General features: G+C 44.0%; 1 protein-coding gene across 1 annotated transcript; it reads right to left on the minus strand.

Moving 5' to 3' along the window:
* Window positions 1-3,663: 3,663 nt before the first annotated feature.
* Window positions 3,664-27,112, minus strand: LOC115330942 (retinol dehydrogenase 7-like). The gene is made up of 5 exons (XM_040217492.3): window positions 26,905-27,112; window positions 16,648-16,854; window positions 14,041-14,223; window positions 11,556-11,688; window positions 3,664-4,012 (listed from the first exon to the last, which is right to left on the minus strand). Exons 1-5 carry the CDS (start codon window positions 27,110-27,112, stop codon window positions 3,664-3,666), a joined length of 1,080 nt encoding a protein of 359 aa, XP_040073426.1.
* Between the last annotated feature and the right edge of the window lie 465 nt (window positions 27,113-27,577).

Raw genomic sequence — 27,577 nt, forward strand, 5'->3', positions numbered from 1 at the left:
TTGAGACAAAAGGGGATAAATAAAAGTAGTAGCCAACATTGATGCTAAGAGCCTCTTGATGTGAATCATTTTTACATGGACATCCAGTTGCTCGGCTCAAGTGAAGAACCTCACATTCGACCTCATCAAAAAGTGCGAGTCAATTGGCCTTACCATTGATGCCATCATGACGGACATGGCCAAGGGAACCTGGGCCTTTGGAGGGAACATGGCATTACTGCCACTAATCTTGGTAAGACCTCAGTCTACTCTTAACCTCCGTGTACCAGCGGGTCTGACCGAGAGTCGTACTTCCTAGCAGATGCACTGCAAATCCTCAAAAACCTAAGAGATTATCTTGTGCGAGAACACACTGTCGTCATTCCGCACGAGATGGTACAGAAGCACAACCTTCCATCAAACATGGTAAATTTGGATTCTTGTCAATCATCATCAGTCACTACTTGTGCTCAAATAGTCATCTGATAGTATAAGTGTAGTTGAATACCACTCGTGCGCTCCCCTTGCTTCTCTGAACATTTTGCTATGCAGGTGTCAATCAACTATGTCCGAGAGGTGGCCCCAAGGGATGGAACAAGCGAGTTGAAGTTGGCACTCCACCTAAGGACAGGCATCTTGGTCACCGCCATTATGAAAAAAATGAGCGTTGCTTCGGCCCTGGGTGTGATAAACCATAGCACAGGGTCGGCAATACGGGCGCTCGTGAATGAGGGCTAGATGTCCTCTGAGCTACAACGACAGCGTGGTTTCGAAAACCATTTTTAAGTGGTTCCGCCTATTACTATCGCGCAAGATGAGCCTGGTGATGAGTGAGATTGACGCTGGGAAACATGACGACGCCGTTGAGTTCTTGTCTGAAGCGCGGGACCTCTTGAAACGACTCACAACCCAAGGATCAGGTAAGAAGCCAGCGCGGAAACCTGTACAAATTGGTGTCCTCATCACAACTACGGCTCCATCCATTCAAAACTTTACTTTAAAGAGAATGGTTTTAGGTACTTGTACCTCAGTCGGTTCTCTCAAAACGCACCTGAGAACCTTTTTAATGTCGTTAGGCAAACAAAAAATACCGTGCAGCGACCTGTGCAGTTTAAAACTGCTTTGCGTACAATTAAACTGTCAGTTTTTTCAACTATGCCACACAAGGACCTATGAGATCGACACCTATCATTGTCTGGCGGGCATTATTTCTAAAGTGTAGGCTGAGCCGGAAGAGGTGCTGCAAGACGTCGTCGTCCTAGAGGTATCTGAGTGGGAGTTGCCTTACGAAGATGCTCAGTCTCAGATGTTAGCTCAGCCCGTCGACGACCGTATTGCTACCAATTCAACAAGTGGGCTGAAGTCGACCGATCAACTCTCGCTGCAGTACCTTTGTGGGTATACTGTAAAAGCCGTCTGCACAAAATTAAAAAAAAATCTTTGTGCCAGGTGCAAAGCTGCACTAACATGCCCTCAGAACACGAAGCACAGGAACCGATTCAGTTGAAGTCTTGCCGAAGACCTAATGAGTCAAACGCACTGTTCATGGTGTCGACACCTGTTTTTGCCTTGTTGGACACGTGTTAGGTTGTCTTTCGAGCATACTAATCGAACATTGTAAATGGTACTGCTGACGAACCAGGCATAACTGCGCTGGTGCTTTGTGATTTTTTAGGAGAGCATCTCCCGAACTGTAATGAGGTTGCACAAAAATTTGTTTCAGCTTTCCTGTTGATGAGGCTGCGCTTTGCTCTGCGGAAGTACAATGATCGTCATACACTAAAGCAGAGAAACTCGAAATGTGGAAACAGTAGCGTAGGGATGCGACACTGCTAATGCCGTGCGGAAGCAACTTAAGCTAGCAATAGACCAATCTCTCCAAGCGTTTGCGGCATGCATGGCGCTGCCATAACTTTAGTTCACATGACGAGCAGCAGTGAACGAGACGGTGTGCGCAGTCTCGTGCTCAGCGCACGCATAGTCACTTGACGCACGGAGAGCACCAGCGAGGTTGTCACACGTGCAAAAAGTCTAAAGTTTCCTGCATGCATCACGGTATGGGGAGATTCATTCATTGTATAGACGCTTTGCAGCAGCTGTGCATGGGCGCCGCCATAACTGACCTTCAATTTTTGTTTCCTTTTATTCCGTTCGCTTCACTTCACCATTGCCACAGCAGGCCAGGTTATTGTCACTTTAAGTGCTGCTGTGTCCTTCTCCCCAGCATAGGCCCTTGTGGAGACTCGTCAACGCCCGCTTCAGTGGCTCGGCACCTCGGTAAGACAAGAGAAGGGCGGCTATGGCGGCTCAATTTGGCGCGTGTGTAAAGCGTCTATTCTTCCATCGTTAAGTGGTTAGAAACATTTTATTTATTTTAGTGGTGAGTTGTTCTTCGTATTTTTTTCTTCCTATCTGACTTTTTTGTTTAACTCTATAGGAAAAACTTCAGCTGGTTGCATCGAACAGCTACTTATTTCCGGTCCTCACCTTGGCGCCACTTTCCCTCTATCAATGAGTTTAGTGACGACGAAGCAGGCTATATAAGCGGCAACCCAAGCAGCTAGACAGCGAAACATAGCGTGCGACATCCCGTACCACCCTCTCCCTCTTCAGGTTTTTTTTTTGTTGTTTTCGTTTGTTCTTTTTTTCGTCTCTCTTTTGCCTCTACCCTCGCTCAGACATGGAGCGCCGGTAGTGCCGTGTGGTAAGCTCTCCCTGGAAAAGAAAATGCCAAGAAAAAAACTGCGCATGCACCAGACGTCAGCCACAACGAAAATACAAGGTTGACTGCGCCGCACGTCACCGTCTAAATTAGCGCATTTTGCTGATTACGGGCATCTTATTCTTTGCTGGCCGGTTTAATAATCATTTAGGTGGTATTACATTCTAATATTTCACATGTGGTTTCTCTAGATTATACTAAAGAGAGCTGTATTGCTTTCTCAGAACCGAGAATGAAGCGGAGTTTCACTTTAAGTTTCCCGAGGGATCCGTTGGTTGATTTCTGATGTCGCCAACCCCCCCCCCCCCCCCCCCCTCTCCTTCTCGTGCTTCATTTTGAGAAAAGGAAGAGCGTTTCCATAGCGTGATGATAAATTTCAAACTAGGTAATCTATGAAACATGGTATTACGCAAATCCTTGAAACCACCATGTCTACGCCCCCAATTGTATGAAGTTATTGGAACCTTCAGGTGGCGGAGCAATGTCGAAATATACACATCCTTTCTTCTGTGCTTTATTAGGGCCTCAGATGCTTTCCTAATAGAATACCTTGTAAACCACTCATTTGAATTAGCGCACGAACAGCACCATGTTCTATCCTAGCGGTGTTTAGAGCACGCGTTCGAAGAAAGTCGCGCTTTCATCCCGCGCCCAAAGGAGAGCGATGCCCCCAAGGTATCGTGATGCCGGATTCGCCAAGATAGCAAAGACGGCTCTTTGTCTCTCTCGAATGCTGTCAACGACAAATGATGGCGGCATCCACCCCTCCCAATTTAAAGAAGATAACCCCGAGGCTGCGCGCCAGCCATTCAAACTATATAGACGCTGTCGGGTCCAAGTTCATTTGATTTTCACATAGTAAAATATATTCTTTGGCAAAGTCTTTAGGAACACTATAGATCGTTTCGATTAATGCAGGACTATTTTCATTAAGTGTTTGCAATATAGTATTCTTGTTTTGCTCATTTTCGGTTTACTTTTGATTGTCCCCAGAAGATCAGTTTTCCGATAAGCGAGATCCATGCGTCTGTGAGTTCTACGGGGATGACACCGATAAGGCAGCGAGCCAGACAGTCCATTTGGCCTCCAGTCATGTAGTACGCCTTGGGCGTACACTCTCTGACAGCCAGCGTCATCTCTTGCACCACCTCGTTCGGATCGTCCCTTGCAGCAAGATTGAGAAAGGCATCGCATATACGCTTGAACTTCGACAACTTCTCCTTGGTGATGCTTCGTTGTACATCGGCGGGAAGGAGCTTGGCGTCGGCCTCAAGCATGTCGTGAGCTGTGTCGGGGCTCGTAATCTTCGTCCTGAGAATACAATGAAGATATTGATTCTTGTGTTGCATCTCCTTTAAATATTTTAGCCTATAGGCGACTTTCACATTGATTGACATCAGGTGTTAATAAAACATATATAATCCGTTCGTGAAGAACAAGTCATTGCGCTGCAAATGGAATCTGGTGACTTTTCACTTTCAGCGTTCGCTAGAATTCCACACAAACATGTGAAAATTAAATCCTTGGAAAAAGAGGGGGGGGGGGGCGATATATTGTTCAGATCGCACTGCAATAAGATACATGGCCATATGACGGGCAAAGCGTAGGCAGTTCGAAAAGAAAATCCGAATTGTTATCTGAAGGATTGAATAGACGCAAAGGCCATCAGAACCTTTTAAACTGGGAAAGTCGGCGAGAAAATCAACAAGTCCTGCACAATGGCAGGAAAACACAACATAGATAATGTTGCATCACTAAAGATACTAACTTTCCCTTTGCGTTAGAGTTGCACATTTTGGAATGTCGGCCTTGAACAATTGTCTTGAAACTTTCAAGATAGTAGCAATCGTTTTATGACATCAAAATAGCCGACATGTGCATTTACAGGCCGCCATAAATTGACATGCTGCGATAGTGTGAAACCTTTATAATCACCAAGCTACCAGCACGTTTGTTGCCCGTCAGGCGTATTGATGACAGTAAATATCTTATTTCAGGTGCAACTCCTTCCGGTAGTAAGACGTGTACACTTGGCCTTTTTTTGAGGGGGGGGGAGGGCGGAATGTTAAAAAACGGGAACTTGAGTTACAGTTATTTTTACCACTAGGGCTGAGTTGACGGCCTTTGGGCTAAGTTTGTAGCTAGGGGTCCTTAGAAAAATGAACAAATCGGTAATTTAGCAAAATATATCCATAAACATGTGTAATAAAATGTCTTTCGTTTCACTTTTGTCTCATAATGTGATCGAAGAAATGAAGATTGACCTCAGTATACTCCAACCGTAACATGAAAATTTAAGGTATGATTAAAAACTGGCTGCATCTTTGGTCATTCTGCCAAATGCGTTTAAAGGCGGTATAGCTTTATCGGCTGGGTGGTGCTCTGAGTTTCGGGTGGTTCTTAGGGGAGAGTTTTGTATAGAAACAGATAACGTCCCACCATTGTTTCTGTGTGCCGCTGGGCGCACTTCCCTTCACCTTTATCCGGATACAAATCCTTTGTTCTGAATTTTCTCGGTCACCACAACAGGGGAAGCACGTTTCCCTGCCCTTTCCACTCCGCCTCATTCGACGCGCTCTTTTTACGCCAACTTTTTCTGCTCCTCTCTTTCTTGTCCTTTCCACCCCTTTCTGATCCGCGCTTTTTCTCGCACCACATGCTTCTGCTCCTCCCGTTCCTGCGTGCTGGGTCCATAGCTCAGTTAGCAGCGCAGTCAACGTACACGCCGGTGACCGGTGTTCAATCCCTGACACCGGTTTCCTTTTTTTCATGATCGTTCAGCGGTTACCAACTGACCGACCTATATGCTTGCTTCGTACTACTGACTTCACCGGCGTCACGGAGACGTGGGTTGCAGAGAAGGCACAGGAGAGAGAGATCAACGTCAAGGTTGCGCTTTGCCTGTTGCTTTCGTTGTGTAGGGGATTACAGTTTGCCGTCCCATAAAACCAGCTAATTGTTTCTCCTCATAACATACTCGCGTCTTGTCTCCACTGCACTAAGATTGAGCGTCAATTCTACAACAACATTATGTCCAACATAAATTAAAATAAAATATAACTCGCCAAACCAATGTTTTCTTTCTTTACCTAAGCATTTGCGCGATTTGCCTCTTTTTCTATGAACCCTAGGGCCTCAAACTTAGCAGAACAGCTAAAAACGCCCTAAAGCAAGTCCTGTTTTTTTTTTTTTTTTTATTACTCTCTTTAGAAAAGGACGCCCTGTATCTAGTCCCACGAATTCAATGTTTGAGTGGGTGTAACCAATGCATTGGCAATGGCAATGCCTTCATGCATGTTCCGCTCGCGGTTGGTTGTACAAAACATACAGAACACGACGCTACGGTAGGACAGTTTTGTTGATTGAAGATGCCACCCTTCAGTTCCGGAGAGACGCTATATCTTATAGTCTAGGGTCGTTCCATCAACCATCAGTCCTGAAATAGACTAGAAAAGAAATCCCTCCACAGAGTTTGTTTTATAAACCGTGATTTTGGTGCAGCTTTGAAATTTTTGCATTTCATGTTCTACACCAGCAACACTCTTAAAAGTATGTTCGAGTGTCCTGATCGTTACGTAGAAATACATATAACTATCGTTTGGTGTAATGCACCTGACTAAACTGGAAATAGAAAAGCATCTATATGTATATATATATATATACAACGGGCATGGTGGCGGGAGGCCGAAGGCGTGGGTACAAAACTGAGAAGAAAAAAACCCTTAGTGAAAACAGCCACAACGGACGATTTCACCTTCGACGTTTCGCCCGGAGTCCGGCCGAAACGTCGAAGATTAAATCGTCCGTTGTTGCTGTTTTCACTAAGGTTTTTGTTTCTTCTCAGTTTATATATATATATATATATATATATATATATATATATATATATATATATATATATATATATATATATATATATATATATATATATAAGACTGAGAAGAAAGGAAAACCCTTGGTGAAAACAGCAACAACGAACGGATTATTCTATATACGGGGTGTTTTTTTATGCTTACATATTTGTTTTAAAAACACGTGAAAGCTACACTAATGCGGTTTATGCAGGTGGGTTATACGGCCAGGCTGAGATAATGTGGGTGAATAACTTTTGCAATAAGTCGGCTAATTAATTAAAACTCGTTAATTAACTTTTTAGTTAGTGAAAATAGCCATATTTCCAATCAGAAACTTACTGATCATCATTGAAATCCACTAAATCAACTATTTTTAGAAGGATACAACGCCGGGGCAGCATTTTACGGCGTACTGTAAGATTTGGGCGCGTTTCAAAATTTTGGTTTCTTATCGGAGCGCATCTTTGCGCCCGCGGTCTTGCTCCCCCAGTGGTCCCGCCGCGAAGCCACCCTCTCGCCTGCCTTGTAAAAAGGAGCGCACTAGCGCGCACGTGAGTTGGTGAGTTGGGCATCTCAGCCACTGGGGAGCAGGACCGCGGGCGTGGTGACGCGCTCCGATAAGGTACCAAAATCTAGAAACACGTCCAAATTTGGACGTGTTTCTATCTATCTATATATATATATATCTATATCTATATATATATATGTGTGTGTGTGTGTGTGTGAGGCAGAGTAGTTTGAGAACAATGGACCGGGAAAATGTAATGTTGCGGCGTTGCTATGCTAGGAATTTATTGTATGTATTGCGACAGTTTCGCCGAGAGGCTCGGCTTCGTCAGGAGATAGTGTAAAGGGGGGGGTGGGGAGGGGGGGGGGGGGCGTCCCCCCATTTTGGACGTGACAATCTGCTGGCCTCCTCCCGCTCACCAGGAGCAAGAGAAGGACCACGTACCCCAAGCAAACGGAAACAAACCGGCGAGGGACATTCCAGCAGATCCTCCAACTGGAAAGATCTCAAGTTCTCCTCACCTTTTCTGCGGGGAAATGAACGACCCCGGAGGATAACAAAAATGAAAGAAGAACTGGGCGATGGGCTGGGTGTACGGGACGGTGAGGAGACAGGAGGAAGATTTTTCCTCAGACTGGGCGGCTTTGAGGCAGCGATGCATCGACGGACAGAGGGGATATTGAGCAAAGGATGATTTCCAACGCCATGAGAACTTGACGCGGCTTCTCCGAGACGACCAAATCTGCGAATGCTTACCGGGTAGTTTTTTTTTTTTTTTTTCGCTTGATACTACGTTATTTACGTGGATTCGCGGAACAAGTCCTGCTCCGGTTTGAGTGTCATGTGTGGCAACTTGACAACTAGTCAACGATGACACTGGACATCATCGATAGACCACTCTCGACAAAGAGACTTCTTGGAGTTCGTGTTTAAATGTTTTCGTGGCGGATAGAGCGGGAGGTGTGGATACGTTATACAGGTGCGAAGCAACTTATTTACGGGTTTTCTTGAGATTTTTTAAATTATTGTGATAGAATGAAATTTTGTTGTTCGTCGTTATATGCGTGCTGTTGCGTCGACATTTGTAAATATGCATGGTAATATTCTCGTTTTTTTTATTGGAAGGTGAATAACAACTGTGTGATCATTGAAAGTGCGTTGTTGGTGCTTATGTGTACATTTATACTAATCTTACTTTATTGCCTTTACCGCGTTTATACAAGAATCTTAACTGTATTAAGGTAATAGTATTATTGTCTACAACATAAGTTATATTTTGTTTTAAGGCAGCTCAAGCCCATAGGAGAAGTACATTAGTTGACTAAATAGTAAATTTAGTACCCCTGCCACACGGAAAAGTTATTATATTTTCATTAAATGATGTGGGGTTTAATCAGTTCACGGTCTTCAGTGATTATACGAGCGGCGCAAGCTGATTTGTCGACCTTATAATGTCATTCGATCTAAATTACATTAATTCTGCCATGTGGCCGGGGTATGATGTAAGAATTCAGTGACTGCACGCTATAACAGTCGCTTACATGATCGTGACACTTGTCTAGCCGTGTCCGCGTTGACTACGTCTGCCTGATTTTTAACTGTGATCTGTTTTGCTGTGTCCAATCACTGCGTGTCTCGCCGTTTCGCCGAACTATTTCTGTATAAAACATGCATTCCTACAGCGATAATGGCGTGACTAAATGTTTTTGACTTAAAACAATCGCATTTTTCTATTGACGTCTCATACGCCTACCTCGTGCCATTTCGTACCGATTATTTAGCGGTACAATGTTTTGCCCGTAGAATAAAATGTTTATAGACCCGTTGCTATCTGCAGCTTTCATTTTAGCTATTAAGACACGCGTATGTGACTGAAAGCGCGTTACGACGGTCGATCCAGGCGTGTTGCCTTCGCTTCGACGGGTGCCCCCGATGGCCTTCCTTTGCGACGTCACGGGAAGAGCGCTACGGCTTTCCCTTCAAGGAGGTGTCGGTTTGTGTGCTGTTCGGCTGATGTTTGTATGTGCCGTGTATGTGTATGCGCTAAATGTATATGTTCAGTGGGCAGGCGCAGGGGCATTCGGGGTAGAGACGAAGGATAAACAAGACGTAAGAAACGCTCCCTTGTTACTACGTGTTCTTCCGGGGTGGACAGCACGGACGAGAACCCGGGGCTTCTAAGGTGTGGGCAGGGAAACCTACATATATAATGCCGCGAGCGCAACTGGCCAAGCATTCAGCGCGCTCGTGGCCTAACGGTTGTCGCGCGTGCCTTCCACGCAGAAAGCCAGGGTTCGATTCCTGGCCGCGGCTACGCATTTTTGTTGTCTCTAATGTGATGTTCTGGTAAATTCGATAACCGTGTTGTTACATCGACGTTAGAATGTTCTACGCGTCCAACCTTGTATGCCGACCATTCCAAAAGCCCACGCGTGTACATAAGGGGCTTCACTTGGCGAGCCAAAGTCGGTCTCGCCCCAGCGCTCGATCCTGCGGTTTCGCCGACATCGACGCCCGCGACGCCCTGCTGTTTTCTTCTGTTCCCTTTTTGTTTTTGGCACACGTTCGCCCCATTAAACGTTTAGTTTCTTCAGTTAAAATTGCCTCATCAATTGTCATTCCTGACAATATATATACATACATATATATATATATATATATATATATATATATATATATATATATACATACATATATATATATATATAGAGAGAGAGAGAGAGAGAGAGAGAAACGATTGTTGGGCAATATGCTATGGTCAGATTTGAATTCGAAATCACAGGCATTATGATATCTCTAAAAGATGATAGGTGAGACACTATGTATTTTAGTGAACATGTTTATCAATTAAAATAAGTACAGATCCTTACGTTTCACGAATTTACGACAAGCTAAACAACTTCAATTTCACACGCTAACATGCGAAACAATTTTGGAGTTACAGGTAGTAATTTGTTTATATCAATGAAGCGCTCGAAAAAGTTATTCTATATATATTTGGGGGGTGCGATGGTGGCTTTGTTTGCTCATGCCCCGCTGAAACTTACCCGCTGTTGATTACGATATAACTTACCTTCCTGTAATTTGTTTCTGTGGATGGGCTTTAATGAATGATACAGAAAACCGAGAGCAAATAGTGGAATTGAAATGAAATTCTTGGGAAATGAGCACTTAAAGTTTTCTTAACAAAACATTCAGATATTAAGAGACTAGCAAGCTCATGCTAAAAAACAACGAAAAACCACGTCGGTATGCAAACCGCTAGAACTTTAAAAAAAATGCCAAAACATTCATTTCTAGAGGCTGTCTGGATTATCTGTAACGAAATGAGGTAGATCAGGAGATGAGTTAGCGGGGGGGGGGGGGAGGGGAGACGTGAGAGTGCCGAGCTATGATTGGAAGGATTAGTGGGTAGACGGAAAGGCTAACTGCCCTTGCCTCTACCCACTGTCTCGCTCCAATCAGTGCGACTAAGTATGGCGCCTGGAGCCCGTTCCGGACTGGCGTGTTTAGCGTCCTATCCCGCCCAGGCGTAAAAAGTGGTCCCGAGGTGGCAAGAAATGACGTCACAGAATCCGGATAGTCCCGCTGTAGGATCTTGCAATTCTCGAATTGGTCGTAGAAATGCTGGCGAAAGCCACGGGCGAATGCGAAGTGGCGCTGTCGTCACGGCTTCCCAACTTCTGGCTGCCGAAGCTTCCGTGGACTGCGACACGACAGAGCGACCTACTGCAATACAGGACTCCTCCACGAGCACATCGCTGCTGGGACCACTGCTAGGATCACGACCGGCGACAGCGTGTCACTTCCATGACGTGATCAGGCGGAAATGGAGGGATCAATTTGTTTAGATGGGGTAAACTCACCATTTGGAGACGAGTTCCAGGCACCATAGAACAAGCGCGTCGTCTGTTCCTCGTTGAGTGTCTCACACTCGAACGCCGGACGCACGTTCTAACTGTGTGTAGAGACAACGGCAGCTAAAGTCATTCACGGCTTGGGAAACCTCGTGACGTGACTAGCCCCGAGCGTTTCTTGACCACTCCACAGCCACTATGACATTGCGGCATAGGCAATAACAAGGTAGGAATAACCAATCAGAAAGCAAAAAGCCAGAACATAATAGCCCATTCCCTGCGTTTCTGAGCGTGTCAGTGAGTATAACCTTTGCGTGTACCCATCATCCTTCCAATCAAAGCTCGGCGTTCTGAAGTGCCCGTTCGCTCTTATCTCCTCCTGTTCCACGGTTTCTTTCTGTATTGCAAGCAAGCATGTGCCAAGACAGATGCGCTGCCGTGCGGCTCTTACACTAAGCATTCCGCATATAGACCACTGCCGGACTGGCATGACATCCAGTGTAGCTGCCAACCTCAGTATATGATTAATATCACCTTACTTGAACACGACGCAATAGAAAGTAGGAGCAGCGCGCAACTCTATAGGTGTTGCACGCTCCGAATAATGGCGTGCAGAAATTCACAACCGAGCCCACCTGTACACCCAAGGCTCAATGGTGCTGACGTGGACACCACTCTCGTAGTACTGCCGACGGAGTCCATCGGCAAGTGAAATGCAGGCGTGCTTGGTCATGCAATAAATTGCCGCTATTGGGAGGGTATCTCGGCCTGGGCGTGGGAGATGCAGGGAAGAAAAAAAAATATTTTGAAGTTGGAGGCGATTAAGAATAACGAGTACTAACTACTTTGGCAACGAATAATCGGGAGTTTGAGTAGATCATTTGCACCGTCCCGTAACGTTCTCTGCAATGCGCTAAAACATACGGAATTCCACAGACATTCAAACGCAGTGGTTACGCTGTAGTTGCGTCTGCGTTGAGGAAAGCTTAATAGAGAAGGAAAAGCATTTATAAAGAAGTTCCCAGTGTTCTTAAACTTGTCTACCGAAGCACGTGTACGATTGATATATTGGTCTAGACAACTAAAAAGAGGAAATTTGTTTTCTTTTATGCAAGTTTTGACATTTGAAACTGAATAACGTGAGAAAAAATTTCGACCTTTTGTGTAACACGTCATTCTTTCATATCCCAGAGCTTGAACTCTGCGTTGTATATTTGCTTAAATTGCAAAAGGCAAAACTTATCCAGATGCGAATACTTTTTTTTTGGAGACGAGGATAGGCACGTTTGCAGTCAGCTTAATGTTTTCCACACAAAAAAAGCCAAAAGAACATCAGTTCGCTGACTGTGGCCAAAGGTGCATTGTAACAACCCAAAACGCAGATTGAAACATCAACCTCACCGGGCGAGAGCAACATCCAACTAATTACGATCCAGCCACGTAACTTCATTACCCAGGCATCCTGGGTTTCATTCTCACCCCTGCCTGTTTTGATCTGGATAAGCATCTTGCAAGCGTACGCTCGTGTATCACTACAGAGGGATGCACGTTACAGACTCCAGGCCAGCAGTGGTCCTCAACTGGCTAATATTGTCATCCGCAGTGTAGACTCCAGACGCCCGTTGGATTTGACTATCTTCCCAGTGTCAAAACATACACACGGCATATTTACTTTGATCCAACTTTTCAAAACGCATTCCCGGCCATTTATTTAGCTATTTTATATTTTTAGCCTTCGTGCACGATTCCTCTTTTGCGAACTTTGCGAGATATAGAACCTTGTTTCCCAATAATGTCTAGCTCAGTTCTTGTTGACGTATATCACTTCTTATTTGAAGGTGTGTACGTCATTTGTTTTCTTTCCATATTAATGACTTTCAATGTTTATCCTAAACAAATATCTTTGAACTATACTTCGCCTCGGCTTAAGTCAAGACGCATCAGACGCTACGAGATGATGGTACCAATCAAGCAGCGTGGAAAGCTCAAGTCGCCGGGCCTTTTTTGTTTATGATTTGTTCAGCGATGGTATATCGAATACAAAAACACGTCGAACAACATGGTGGTGCCCTTTTGACACTGCCTGATTAATCCCACCAGCTCGAGCGGCGGCTGCGTCTGGACTTAATGTAAAACGAAGTATAGTTCTTTCTCATTTCATGCTGCAACCCCTGCAACCGAATCCGAGTCTTCTTAGGTACGGATTGCCTGAATTGCGGACCCGTGTAGCTACCAGAAAAGAGCTTACGAGCCTTTCCTGGAGGACACTGCTTCGAGAATACAAGTTTTCTACATTTTATTTGATCCTGAAATTAGCTGTCAAAGAGTCGCAGCGTTGCATTGTCCGAGGTGGGACCGAGTGCTGACACCACTTCACGGAACGTCATACGCTTCATTTTTTTTGTGATACAAGGAAAGCTGTTGGATATATCTCATTCAGTTTATTGGGCGTACCGGAAATAACGTTGCATGCTCTAATTCGAGAGTGTGCCTATGTAGCACAGCAGGAAATGGCCTAATTTGACACAAACATGGCAATTTTAGGGGCCTGATTTCGGCAGTATGGTTTGCTCTAATGCATTGGCTAGTGCCACAGTGCATTGGCATTTTTATGACTTTTATCTGGCTCACCCCATCATTGACAAAGTGCAAGACCCGAGTCAAAGATACCGCATATGAACTGAAAAATCAGTATTCAAGCCTCCATCTGGCACTTGTTTGGCAGTTTAGGCCCGAAAATACCACATGAAAACCGTAAAACTAGAAAGGAAGCTGAACTCTGGCACTTCATCAATTTAGGCCCTAAGAGGCTAAATTACTTCCGGTTACCAACAGTGAAGCAAAATATTAGCACTTGTTTGGAGAGTTATGGCCAAATTATCTCGACTCTGGCCAAACAAGTTCAAGTGCGGCTCTACCCTGGCTTTCTCTGACTTTTTAAAGCCCCATATATTCAGATAAAAAAATAATTTTAGGCAAAGCACTGTGATACCTGGCTATTCTTCCGAAGCATTGTCTACATAACTTACTTGAGGTTGGTAAGTGGAACTCAGCTGTTTTGCGAAACTACTTCGAAAAACAAAATGCTAGCTTATGTCGATCAATTGAATACCCACTGACCAAAGCCGCTCGAAACGATGACGAGCCTCCCTCTTGAGTATCGAAGCAGCGGCAGGAACCTCTTGGCGACGAGGACGACGCCGAAGACGTTGACTTCGAAGGCGGACCGAATGCGAGCCATGGTCTGCCACTCGACGGGGCCCGAATTCTGCACGCCGGCATTGGCCACCACTGACCAGAGCACTGTGATTTAATAAATGAAAGAAAATGATCACAAAATTTCGTAGTTGTTTGGGACGCTGCGAATACCAGAGAATACAAATTATTGCGCAACATATCTGTAGAATACATTGCTTTTCTCATTGCACCCACGGTGAGGGAAGTGATGCCGCTTGATATACCGAAGGCCGCAAAACAAGGGTGATTGGAATATTTGCTTCTGCGTTTTCTTCCTCCATCTATTAAGAGGAACAGTTGACATTCGATTGCATCGTCTGCTTTCAACCGAGCCTCGCCATCTGCTTGTTGCGCTTTCCGAAAAATGGCGTCACGTACAAAACACTCGATTAGAGAACCTAGAACTAAGAGAAGGAGCAACTCAAGCCGCAGCGTGTTTGCAATTTAATGAGAGATACCGCCTGTGCATATTGGTTTTTTATGCGTTCATAAGCTTGCAAATCATCGACGCTGTCTCCTCCCCGTCGCGCCTTTTATTACAAACGCGGGTTCGCACCACGTGACCTCATTCAAGCAGTTGCAAACATTCTCAAATCTAGGCATGCTTTCTTCGGCTAACTTTGTGTACTGGGTTGGCACCCGCCGTAGAAGCTGGTGTGAATATAGGTATTTTTTTACGAGCGAGCTAGGCTTAACATTTCACAGGGTTAAAATGCACCACTAAAATACAATTTTGGTAGATCTCTGACCGCGTTACGGGCAGGCGCCGATTTTTTCGGTTGACTTTTTAAGGAGCTACTTGGTTTATATACCATGGCTCCTATTATTTCGTGAAATTGTTTTTGTTTTAAATTGAGGAAGCCTTGATTTAAACATTAAACACATATTTATTATTAGAAACTGCAGAGCAGTTGTAATATTTCTAGTACACCGTATTCATAAGAATTTATTATAGCAATAGAGCCACGCGCTTTGATTAACTGAATCTGCTATTGTGACGAATTGAACGAAAACAAAAACAAAATATTTTGTCTAATGTTGACGGCAGGGCTGTAAACCGCTGAGAAATGTAGTGGAAGGGTAGGAGTTTAGTATATGGATTTTAATAGTGCGCAAACACTGTACCAAAAAATTGAAAAAACTGTCACCATTTTATTTTTGAAAAAATAACTTCATCACTCCGTTACACATGTTTGTCGCCATTCCCTTTGCTTTGTCGGGAACAGTCAGATTGTACAAGGCCTAACTCTGTCTTTAGTTGCTAATATTACATATGATGAATCAGCTTCACTGGTCCTCAGCCCCAGTTAGGCAGCAGCATCAAGGACAAAAATTACAGAATAAATTATAAAACACAGAGTGCTTCCCTGATAACAAATTATTCACAAACAGGTAAACAATAGAAAAAGTTGGTTACAATAAAACAAATAATCCCGAAGTTCACCAATGAACTGTAGCAGGGGTCGATATTCATGTGATGAACGCATCAATACGTTCTTTTTATAGCAGAATTTTGTTTTTGTTATCTCGGGGCGCCATAATATGTGCCCAATGGGAATACTAACCAAAAGTGAGGGATACGAGTGGAGTAAATAGAACCTTCTGTTTTGCGAACGCAAAACCAGTATAGAAAAAAGCTATTCTATATTGCGTGGTATTTTTTTTAACACCATAGTGTTTTTAAAACAGTTAAAGTGGTGCGTTCTTCGATGTTTTCATAATTTATTCATACATTATTTTTTTTTACTTAGTGTAAAGTCGGGAACAGTAATTTGCGGAGCACCAGAGCGCCAGCCGAGGTGACTGGCTGTGCCTTCTGACGGCGCGTTGCCGCTCATCATTTTGCCGATGCTTCAAGTTTGAACTAGTTGGCCCAATGCCGTTCGAAGCTTTTTCAAGCTACCGGTTTCGATACATTGGACAAGGCTACGGGGTCTACGTTGGCATCCGCCTTTTGTGTGCAACTGCAAGGAAGGTGTTGGGCATTGATTGTTTGTATACAAAAAACAAAACATGCCAAGAGACATCAAACGAGTGCACCACTGTAAGGTTCACATTTATTGAATCTGGTTGCAGAGTCTTGGCGCTTGGAATAATTGGCGGCAGCTGCGTAGGTCAATTAGAGCACTCCAAGAACGTACTGGAGCTTCTCTATTTCGAAACCAAAACAATGTGCGTCTGTTTCGTTGATATGCGTATTTACTTTCTCAATATCTGAATTACATTCTACCCTTTCCTATGGAGGCGCCATCACAGAACAATCCCGGTTTTCGTCTTCATGCTTTTATAAAACCTCTATATCTCACAGGAAAAAAAAGATACAGGCAAGCTGGTTACCGTTTAAACATTCAGGAAACTCCTTGCTCCATATTTTTAATGTCTGAAAAGTAACCCTGCTTCTGAACTAGTTGAAACTTGAAGCACCGGTTCAAGCCTACGTAGTTAAGTAGCAGTTTTTAGTAGCCGACCTGTTGTTTGGAATGCACATACCTCTGGAGCCCAAGTTATTCTTTACTTCTTCTAAGGCGAGCTCCACCTGGTCCTCCTTGGTGACGTTCAGCTGAAGGACATGGATGTTCGGCAAAGATTTTAGTTCTCTGGCGTCATCGCCGTCGGAGAAGAGGCAGCCCGCAAACACGTAGAAGCCCTCCTTGGCCAATCGCTTGGCCAGCAAGTGACCGAAGCCCGTATCACACCCTGCATCGAGAGAACAGGATAAAAAAATACTACCAGCATTTTATATCCGTAAAATTCCTTAGAGTAGATCAATCACCTAGGTGAAATTAACAAGACCACTTCAACAGCTTCTGACAACTAAAGCACTCTAACACCAAATGTTCCCAAGTTATCTTGTCGTAATCTGTGTCGTTAAATATCAAACGGAAGGCAAATTAAATTTCGAACAAAGTGAGTTTGTATCTATGATCAGCTTGCATTATAATTTTCACATCGCTGAGACTAAGCCAGCTCATTGTAATTATCCTTAACACCTTGCATATGCATGCTGTTTTATATGACTTATCTGTTAGCAATGCCTTTGGAAGACTTCTGTGGAATCAAAACCACAACTCAACCGTTGGAATTGATTAAATACATGACCAACGATATTTAGCCGGTAGTAAAATATCGCGATAATCTGTCAAAAAATGAGTTCTGAATATATAGAAAACATTCAACTAATGTATTTGCATTACTTATAATAAGCTAACATAGCATGCTGGAATACTGGTTCTGCTCGTGTGCTTTTTGTGGGGCATTTCTTTTTTTTTTTTGGCTCACCAGGAAGCACTACATGGTTCGCCCCTAGGGATTTGTTGATAGGCCCGAGATGTTCTCTTGACTCGACGGTGAAATATTTTTGTTAGGTTGATGTATATCATTGTTATATATAGATGCCCCGGTCGGATGTGGTCCAACGGTGTAACGTACTGCCGGACGTCGATTGAGAGGGTGAACGCATTGTCATTGCGCTGTAAGATTAGCTATGTCTAGGGTGTGTACTTTCCGGTGTTTATTTGTGAGAAAAATCGGCGGATGTTTTTCGGTGTTTATTTATTTTCAAAACACCGGTGTATTTCGGTGGAACGTCTCAAGACGAGGCTAAAAACGGTGATTATCGGTGAAAAAAAAAAGCGATTGATCACAGACAGAGAGTTCCAATTTTATTCACATAGTTCATACACTTCTTCTCTAGGAAGCAACTATTTCTCACACTTGGTTATTATAGTAGATGCAAGCATGCTTTCATGCTTGCATCTACACGCAAGGAACGTGCTGCCGTCATGGCAGCGCGTTCCTTGCGGTTCGCAACCCGCAATTAAGAAAACGCACGCTCCTGTACGACACGGACGTTGGCAGTGTCTTCCAGGAACCACAGTAACCTCTGAATACATGGCTTGCACCGACATCACTTGGCCAGACACAATGTCGAAAAGGCACGTGAGAGCCTACCCTCCACTGTGTTAATTTTTCCACAAGGGGGCCATGGGAGACACAATAGGGAAAAGGGGTGTGAGAGCTTAGCTTCCACTGCGTTCACCAGACGCTTTTGACCCACAGAAAGGAGGGCGGACTGACGCCACCTGCAAGCCATGTATAAACACTGGAAGAATGCAGGATCCACGAGATAACACGTTTGACGAACCTCTACGGGGAAAGGGTTTCGCTAGGTCGGAAACTAGCAACGATCGGTGTTTTTCGGTTTTAACCAGGGCGAAAATATCCAACCACCGGTGTTTTTCGGTTTTAACCGATTTTATATTTTCGTCACCGACGGATGTTTATCGGTGTTTTTCGGTTAAAACCGGAAAATGCACACCCTAGCTATGTCCCATCATAGGGCACGGCAACAGGCGATTTATCGTATCGCTTTGTAAAAAAAATGGTGTACAACATTGCAAAGCTGGGCTTACCAACACGTTTCAGGACTAGTTTCTCGGCGCAGTTGGCTGTAGGTTTCGTAGCAGGATTTTAACCAGATTGCGTATTTTCAGCAGTGTGAAAGGCAAGTTTTTTATTTGTGTAAAAATATATTCACCGAGTACCCAAATATCGGTGCCGTAAAGCTGTTCTGCGGAAATTCACTTGGATGTGGGCTAGCGCAGCTGTGCGACTTCTCAAATTTATGCTGGCACGACTTCTGTCAACGAACTTGATGAATCACACGCTCTAATTTCAGGCTTTATTTGACCAAGGAATGTTTACACTATGCCGTTCAATCATGCCTGGTATGTTGTGCTCTTGGTGCAGTTCGCACCCAGAACAAACGACTTGCGAAAGAGAAACGTTTGAATTGTTTCCCTTGATCTGTTGTTACAGTTTCCGGTACTTCAAAGTGGATGATTCACAAGGCGATAACTATTTCCGGAACTCTTTCCGCTGTCCTATGTTTCGTGCGTATTGCATCCGGCCGACTGGTTAACCGACCTACGTGCGTCAGCAGGTATAGTTAAAGACCCGGAGGAGGGGCAACTGTTCCACGAATTCAACGGAGGGGTTGTTGAATCGAGCATCCGGTGGCTGTTTTCGATGCCAATGAAAAATATAGCAGAGCCTCTACACATGTTTTACTTCATGTTTTCTTTTTCCCGCATTTAATTTCAATTTATTTACATATATATTTTTGCGCAGGTGCGGAAGACTTGGGCAAAAACAGAATATATGTTGGCTCGACCACGTCCATAGCCGCTTCGCTGAGAGACGCGGATACACGATGAGAAATGCAAGAAAGAAATTGCAATCCTGCAACGATAGAACAAGGCAAAGCAAACAGATAACACACAACTCTAAGAAAACACTGAATTCGAAATGTGCACACCTCTAGAGAATATTAAAATATAACATAAACATATCTGTAATAAAATTGATGTTAGCGTTTTAACAGGTATCTAGTAAATGTTAATAAACAAGTTAATAACGATAGGAGGCTGTCTTAACATCTCAGTTCCATAGTTCAGTCTGCTTTTTGGCATTTTCCAAATATCTCTATAACGAACGATGTAAAAATTTCATATGCTCGTTACAACAAGTATTTAATAAGTTAGGCGATTATTCTTTTTTTTTTTTTTTTTTCTGGCAGGTTTAATTTTTGAGGTGCAATCATATAGATAAAAAAGTAGAATGTGGTCCAGTGCTTTAAGAAGCGGTTCTATATGGGTGTCATATAAGATATTGATTAACTCGTTCTCACTTAGCAGCACAAGCCGAAGCTTCTGAGGGACGTTCACATCAACTTAGGGAAGCATCGATCACGTGTACTATATGCTACACAAAAAGCCAGGCAGCCAGAAATGTTTTTTTTTGTACCAGCATCCGTGTCTAGAAATAAACTTCTCAAACTAAAAAAAACAACAAAAAAAACACTTAAAATTCACTGCTCGAGGTGACGCAATATATATATATATATATATATAGGGTGTCTTTTTTTAAGCTTTACAGGTTCGTTTAAAAACGTTGTGGGCTACAATTATGAAGTTTCTGCAAGTGACGTATACGTCCAGATGGACATAGAATATGGGGTTAATTGTAAAAATCAGTCGACTAATTGAGTGAAATTTGCGAACTAACTTTTTAATTAGTGAGAATAATCGTTTAGTTCCAATTAGCAAATTGCTCAGCGTCATCGAAAACATTTAAATCATAATTATTAGAAAACTTTGAGTTCGTGAGAAGTGCAGCAGTGCGCTAGAGTTACCACTCGTGGAGCAAATACAGGGCTTCGGCTCTCATAAGGGACGGAAAAATCGCGCGGGCCCCTTACCGCAGCCGCTAGACTTGTACCTGCTCCACGAGTGGTAACTTATACACTGCTACGCTTCTCATCCGCTCAAAGGCTTTCTGAAAATTAATGAATTAGTGGTTTTCGATGACGTTCAGCAAGTTTCTAATTAAAACCCCATGCCTAATTTCATTAATTATAAAGTGAATTAACAAACTTTACTTACTTAGCCAACTGATCATTACGATTAGCCGCGTGTTCCATGTCCCCCTGGCCGTATAACTCACCTGCAGAAACCACATATGTGTAGCTTTCACAACTTTTTTTTAACAAACATGTAAGGCTTAAAAAAACGCCTTCTATAAATTTCGTTATGAACTTTATTTAAAGCTAAGTCATCACTAACTCGTAAAGGTAGGTCACCTGTGGTAAGTGGCAATGCTACAGAACAGTGCTCACAGGCCCTAGAAGCTGTTGCTTTCTTATGGCGTAAAGTCCTAACAGCTGGATCACTATAGTACCACTGTAACATTAGGAATAAAATGTCATACACTTTCGCTGTTTAGGTATGCTTCCTAGCGATGCCTGCATTCAAGATGAGTGATGCTCTATCATGTTTTTGCAGTTTTCATTTCCGATTTATGTCACTGGAATTGGTTAATTATACCTGAGTGGTTACAAATACTATGCGGAGACAGCATTTTGAGATTCGCCACCAGAAGAAAATCGGCTAGAGGCTTGGGTTTTAAGTCTCAAACTCGTGCCAACCGTGACTTCCATAGCGGTTTTACTGACGTCATTGTTAAGTGATTAGGTCGAATACACCTTCAGATCATGCTTTGTTCAAGGGTTCGCGGAGTATCTTGTTGAAAGTGGGTGTAAGGAAGTGTTAAACTTTATTACATAGCAACTCAATTGAACATCGAACATCCATAGAACCAAGAGCTTGGCTAGGTTTGAATTTCACTGCCCTAATTGCTAAAAACAAAACACAAATTTCTGCTGCGCTCACTGGGAAAAGAAGTCGCCGAGTATGTTGTGACAGCCGGTGCTCCAGAACTGAGGTAATGTAGGCTATTTAGGTTAGTGGCCGTCAGAGGCATGTTGCACTTGACAGGCTTTCGCCTGTCAAGTGCAACATGCCTCTGGCAGCCTGACTGTAGTGAGCCTGCAATGCTCACTACAGTCAGGCATTCGATTAGGAAAGGTGTAATGCACATGGTGTGCATTAACTTCGTTGTAGTCTTTGATTGCTGCGACTTGAATAATCTAGATATTGCTGTTTTATCAAGTTCCCTAGCGCGTGCCCGAGGAATTGTGGCTACCGCGTGCTGTCTCCTGGTTGCACACCATTTCAGTTCGCCTTACCTCATCATAGGCGTCTTCTTACTCTTTAGTCTTTAGCTTTGATCATTTGCTTTTATATATTCCAGTGTGTTTCTATTGTTTCTGGGTGGATTTATTTCATTCTGCGTGCTGTACGTTTTGTATGTTTAGTTTTTTGTTTAAATATATTCTGTTGTTTTCCACATGGGCGTCGACTGACATTTCGTCGCTGCTTACGCCACGGCGAAGATAAGCACCACTCTTTTCACAGCGCGGCATGGCCCTATATACTTGTCTATTCGATCCGGGTGCAGTCTCAAGAAAGCCATTGTGAATATCAGTGCACATGTCATCACTGAAGGCAGGGCAACAACTTAGGAATCGCGATGTGAGAACCTACTGTGCCCGGATCAGGTCGACCGCGCTCGCTCTTCTCGAGTGTCAGCGGGGGACCTTCAAGCACCGTTAGCCTACTGAGGACTACAGACATTGCTTTTTCCTCACGAATACGTTTCTTTCGAACGCCTGCGAAGCCGCTGCAGGGCTCAGCTTACGTTTCAACAACTGTCTTTGCAGCATCGTAATCTTTCTTCTCCGAGCGCCGCCAGTCCATCGTCACGGGGGTTTATGTTTGCGAAGGTTTATAAAATGCTCGCTTACAAGTCGTGTCGTGACTTCCAATTGCCGGCGCTCGCGGACAGCCGACGGGCGCCAGAAAGGTTGCGATGCCGCGGGGGTGGTTGTTGACTGGCGCTGCGTAGGGTACGCCGATCACTGAAACGGCTTCGCGGGCGTTCGCAGGTCAAAGGATTCGACACGAATAAGCAGCGTCCTGCATTATCGCCGAGCTAGCACTTCTGAAGCGTCCGGCGCTCTCGTTTCAGGGGAGGGTGCGCGATCGTCCAGATCAAAGCGCAGTTGGCTATCGCGTCGCGATTGCTACGTCGTTGATTTGCTTACAAAGATGACATGCGCAGTGACATTACGAATTTGCTCTCTCGAGCCTCCATGTATGCTATAGTCAAATAGACGAGTTTATGGCGAAATACAGCGTCGTGACGTAGTACAGACCTCTGAAGCGGCGTTAGCAGCGGCATGATATCTGTAGACTCCTGTGTCGGAGATGACAAAATTTACAAGAAAAACACTAGACATTCAAAAAGTACACCAGGCAAAAAAAGAACAAAAATGTTTAAAACAAGAAAAATACACTGCAATCCAAAAAAGAAGAAATTAAATCTAAAAAGGGGAAGACTGAGAAGACGTGAACAGTGCTGTAAGGCGATCTGATGGGAGAGCAGCCAGAAGAAAGAACGCAGCAACCAAAATTCATTGGGCACCCGCTAGGGCACTTGTGTAAAACTGCAAAGGGTGTATTGCTTTCGAGCGCGGGCAGGAATATTTGTCACAGATTAATTGCCACCTTAATTTCGCTGTCCGAGGGACACAGAGCTGTATAAAATTCGTCAGCGAATTGCTGACGAGCAGGGGGAGACACATCTACAAGTTTAAAAAGTCCAAAAATATTTCAAGTGAAGAATAACGTAAAAACTAATCGGCGTTGACTCTTGAAATTACGAGAAAACAAATCCTTTGTTGCCGAGTAACCTTGCGTGCTAGTAACCTGCCTCTATATAAAGTAATATTCAGTTAGAAATGTAACGCAACAATCGAGGAGTTTGCCAATTTCCGGTGACCGTCGTCAAGCTTGAACGTGTTTGCCGCTTGGGATGGTTCGAGAATCCACTTACAATGACGTCATGGGCAAGCCTTGCTTTCTAGATGGTATTTCAAGTAGTCATGATACCCCCGCCATGCACTTCTTTATTGATCGAACTACCACTACCCATCAAACCGAGAAGCGAAATACGCTATTGTAGTGGTCGTAGTTCACTGTTTGCATTGCCTCTGGGGAAGAAAGCTTTAAGTTCGCTCATTTAGTGACAAACCATGCTACTGCTATCAAAACAACTATGCAACCAATTTTGTGATTTATAACTCGGATTACTCAAACTGGCGACCATTGGCTCTTATGCGTATATGCAATATAAAAAATCTATAAAGAATGCGTTTTTTTTTTTTTTAACAGAGTAGTAATGAAATTTGTCTAGCTGTGAAAACGTTTTATATTTATTTTGTGTTCCAAAAAGAAGTAACGCTTAATTCAGCTTTCAACGCAGTGGCACTCATAATAGCAGTTATAATTAAAAAAGGATTAAGAGAGCTAGTAGTGTTTTTTTTTGTTTTTTTTTTTTTTTGCAGAGGTACAGCTTTTTTTATTTTATAACTGACGGCTGTTAGAGACGTGTGAGGTACATTTGAGCTGAGGAAGGTTGAGAGTATTGTATGCAGTAAGTTCAGTTTCCTGCGTGGACGTAAAACTCACACTTTAAGAAATCATAAACATCACGTCATTCTTGGAGAAATCTGGCTAAAATAAGATTATCATGATTATTTAATATTAAGGTTGGTGCCGGTATAATAAAGGGTAATACAGTTTCAATTAGTGTGTGACAACGCCGAAATTAATACAAATACTGGGCCGATATGGTTTTGATAGAACCCTATCAATAACGAATCAGTCCAAATCCCGAATGGGGTGCGCGCTCCATTAAAGTGACATCGTAATGAAAAAGAATTTCTAAAGGGAATCGACAGGACACCTAAGTATTTTTGCTTTATTTTACGACTAAAAAGACATAGTCTAGAAATATTTGAGCTGCGAGACCAAATTTAAGTGGAAAAAATGGAGGCTGCAGCCCGTTAAACCCCGACCCGTGCTTACAAGTTGTTTTCATCTCTCATTGGCTGAATAGATGATTGACGTGTGAAATGTTGGTTGTGGAATTGAATTGCCGTGCCGTAATAATATTTTGACTGCAATTTTGTTTTCATCTTTGAAGAAGAAAAAGTTCGATAGAGTTATTGATGTTTTCAAGAGTTATTGATGTTTTCAAAAGTATCCCAAGATTGCCGTTTCCACAATGGATGACAAACATGGCTGCCGGCGTCGACGGAGTGCGTGCTGAACGAGTGCAGCTTGTTGAACTCGTATTTTTTTACGAGTGTGTGTCATTTTGCGTTCACCGGAGTGTTGAGAGGGAGATTTCCTCAACCGATTTAGTTTGTAACAAACAACTACCGCAAGTACGCTCCTTCGGAAGAGCTGTGCTGGTGCTTGTTTTTCGTAGCGGGACTGCAGCCTAAGTCAGTCCCGCCACGAAAACTACCACGTCAACTATGTTGTTCGATCTGAGTTGATTTGTTCGTTAGCGCGTGTTTCTTTTGAATAACGATGTTGGTTTCCCTAAAAGCGGCCCCGATGCTCTTTGAATTCTGCAACCCTTTCGAAAGTCACGTGCCGATTATTGAAAGGTCGAAACCACTGCACAATGGCGGAGCGGCTGTATCGAGGAACTTGCAGTGATTCCTTAAGATAGCGGATGTTGGACTGTGGCCAACTCTACGAGCCTACGTGCCAATCCAACAGCATCGAACGTGCAACGTCACTACGCTCATCCCCATTTTCTGTGTGTAAGTGTGTGTGTGTTTTTTTTTTCTCTTGTGCTCTGTCGTTGAGGTTTTAGTCCTCCAGTGTGCAGGGATTTCACAGCTGCCAACAGAGGGCATTATTTCGGAGAGGGTCTACTGCAACCATGATTTTATTATTGAGAAGATACCCTACCGAAAAATTCGGTGTAACTTTTCGCTATCCGGATTATGGAACCGGAAATCTATCTGGATTCTATCCGGATTCTATCTGGAATTTAGGTTTTCAGAAATTATTCCTTTGTCTGCAATCTGGATTTCGGGTTTCCAGAAACCAATTTCCGGTTCCATAATCCGGATAGTGAAAAGTTATACCGGATTTTTCGATAGGGTACCTAGACAGGCAAACTTTTCGAGCCACTTGGCTGGAGACAATCTGGCGTTCGTCTCGCATCAAATTAGTTGAGGTATGTTCCCGTCACTTCGCTTCGAAAGGCAAGTAGCTCAAGGTTTGCACTGCACCTGGCCTGCGGAAGTGAATATATTTAGGTCACATTATAACTAAGCGCCCATGACGCTCATTCATCTTGCCTGCGGATGCCATGCGAAAAAATAACAACATAGAAACTGAAATGACTGCGTATTAATTTGTGCTTTTCTTAGCCCTCTCGGTCATGTTTTACCGCAAGTCGACATACGCTGACAGGCCCTCGTATTGGATAGTCGCTCGCACTACATGGAACGCTAAAACGCCCGCTTTCATGGACGAGTATTGCGAGCGTTTTAGAACTTCTTTAGACGGGGGCGAAATAGCAGACGGACGAGAGCAAAAACGAACGCCGACGCGCAGATTTCATGTTCGATTCTTAGAGGCTTTGCAGACGACGATGGATTTGGTAAAATATAATACGATTCCGAAGGTTGCCGCGCGTCTGCGCTTGTGATTGGCGGGCAGTGCCAGACGCCCGACTAGGATTACCAGATGTCGCAAAATGGTGACACTAGACTTCCGAGGGTGTTCGGCAGAGCAGCCAGAAAAATCCAGCTGTAATGGGCGGGGCCACTGATCTGTGGGCGAAGCTTAGAGCGGGCCGTGACCTCCACCTAAATTGCGTCTAACAGCGTAAATATTGCGCAAAATAATGGAAAACAGATTCGTTAAAACAATTAATAAAAGAACTACGTGTCCCAAATGGGCTTTAAAAATTGTTTTCGTTATAATTGCGGTATTCTCTTTAAGCAGCAGCATCGTATCTTCACTACATGTGAGCACCTATCTTTAGAGTGGGACATACCTTTCGACCCATCGAAGCTTCTAACGTCTACCAACTTCAAGAACCCAAGTCAAAATCAAAGGACGCGTTGTCTCCCTTTCTAGGACAATGTGGAAACAGTTAATATTATATAGAAGACAATGCCTACACCTTTCAACCTCGAACGGTATCGCTATGGAATCACGCAGCGCCGTCTAGCTCCTGTCAGCGTCGCCGCCAGCGAGTCTTGCAGCGTCTTGCAGCGTCTCAAAAGGCTCGCGATTATATCATGCAGCGACGCCAAGACGCATGCGACCATCGCTTTGCGGCGTACTCTCGTCAAACTGCGGCAAGCCATGCCGCTTGAGGCAAGTCGGAGACCCACCGACGATGCCGTCATAAGCGGACCCGTCTTCCCTGTAGCATTGATACAGCACCGGTCGGGGGTTATTTGAGCCTCACCTGTGATGAGCACTGCTTTGCCGTCCCCATCAACGAGCTTGAGGAACACCTTCCGCCGTAGAATGCAGACTGTCCAGTAGCTGACAAGCGTGATCAGAATCAGCAGGCCGAGGCTCTGGGCGCACTGTATCAACAGTGGCACCCTGGCAGACACCAGCCAGAGCGGCACCGCCAGCAGGAGAAACAGGTGGGCCGCGGCGATTCGCATTGTTCGCTCGCTGGTTGAAGAAAAAACGTGCGGACCCACAGCTGTATCAGCACGCACTCGCTGCGAAGGTGCTCACCGGATACAGCCAGACGCGTTTTACGGCGATAGCCTTTATTGGCGCACGCGACTGCGGTTTCGCGACCAGGTCGCATGCGTTTTTCGACAAAGCCGTGGCACGCTAAATTTAGAGCGAATATTTGTTTGCCATATTTGCTAGGCAATCAGAATGTCCTTATCTTATGACGTCATGGTGTGACGTGACGACTATTTTATGCCGTCAAAACGTACCCTCTAACTTTACGCTACGAATTTGGCTAAATTATGTGTTGAACATTGTTTGCTAAATGAAATTCAGCTGACTTTTTTTTTTGCTATCTTTAACGAGAATCTAGTGTCACCTGACATCATTGTACCACGTGACCTCACACTGCCGCTCGGTTACTTGATATCATGATATCCCGTAGC

The sequence above is a fragment of the Ixodes scapularis genome, unplaced genomic scaffold (assembly GCF_016920785.2).
Source record: "Ixodes scapularis isolate PalLabHiFi unplaced genomic scaffold, ASM1692078v2 ptg000292l_1__unscaffolded, whole genome shotgun sequence".
NCBI lineage: Eukaryota > Metazoa > Arthropoda > Arachnida > Ixodida > Ixodidae > Ixodes > Ixodes scapularis.

Excerpts from the sequence above, each read along its gene's own strand:
- LOC115330942 (XM_040217492.3), bottom strand. The coding sequence starts at position 27,112 with ATGCGAATCGCCGCGGCCCACCTGTTTCTCCTGCTGGCGGTGCCGCTC. Across the intron at positions 14,224-16,647 it reads GAATAACTTGGGCTCCAGAG|TGCTCTGGTCAGTGGTGGCC; the intron begins GTATGTGCATTC and ends ATTAAATCACAG. Across the intron at positions 4,013-11,555 it reads ATTGAGCCTTGGGTGTACAG|GACGAAGATTACGAGCCCCG; the intron begins GTGGGCTCGGTT and ends TTGTATTCTCAG.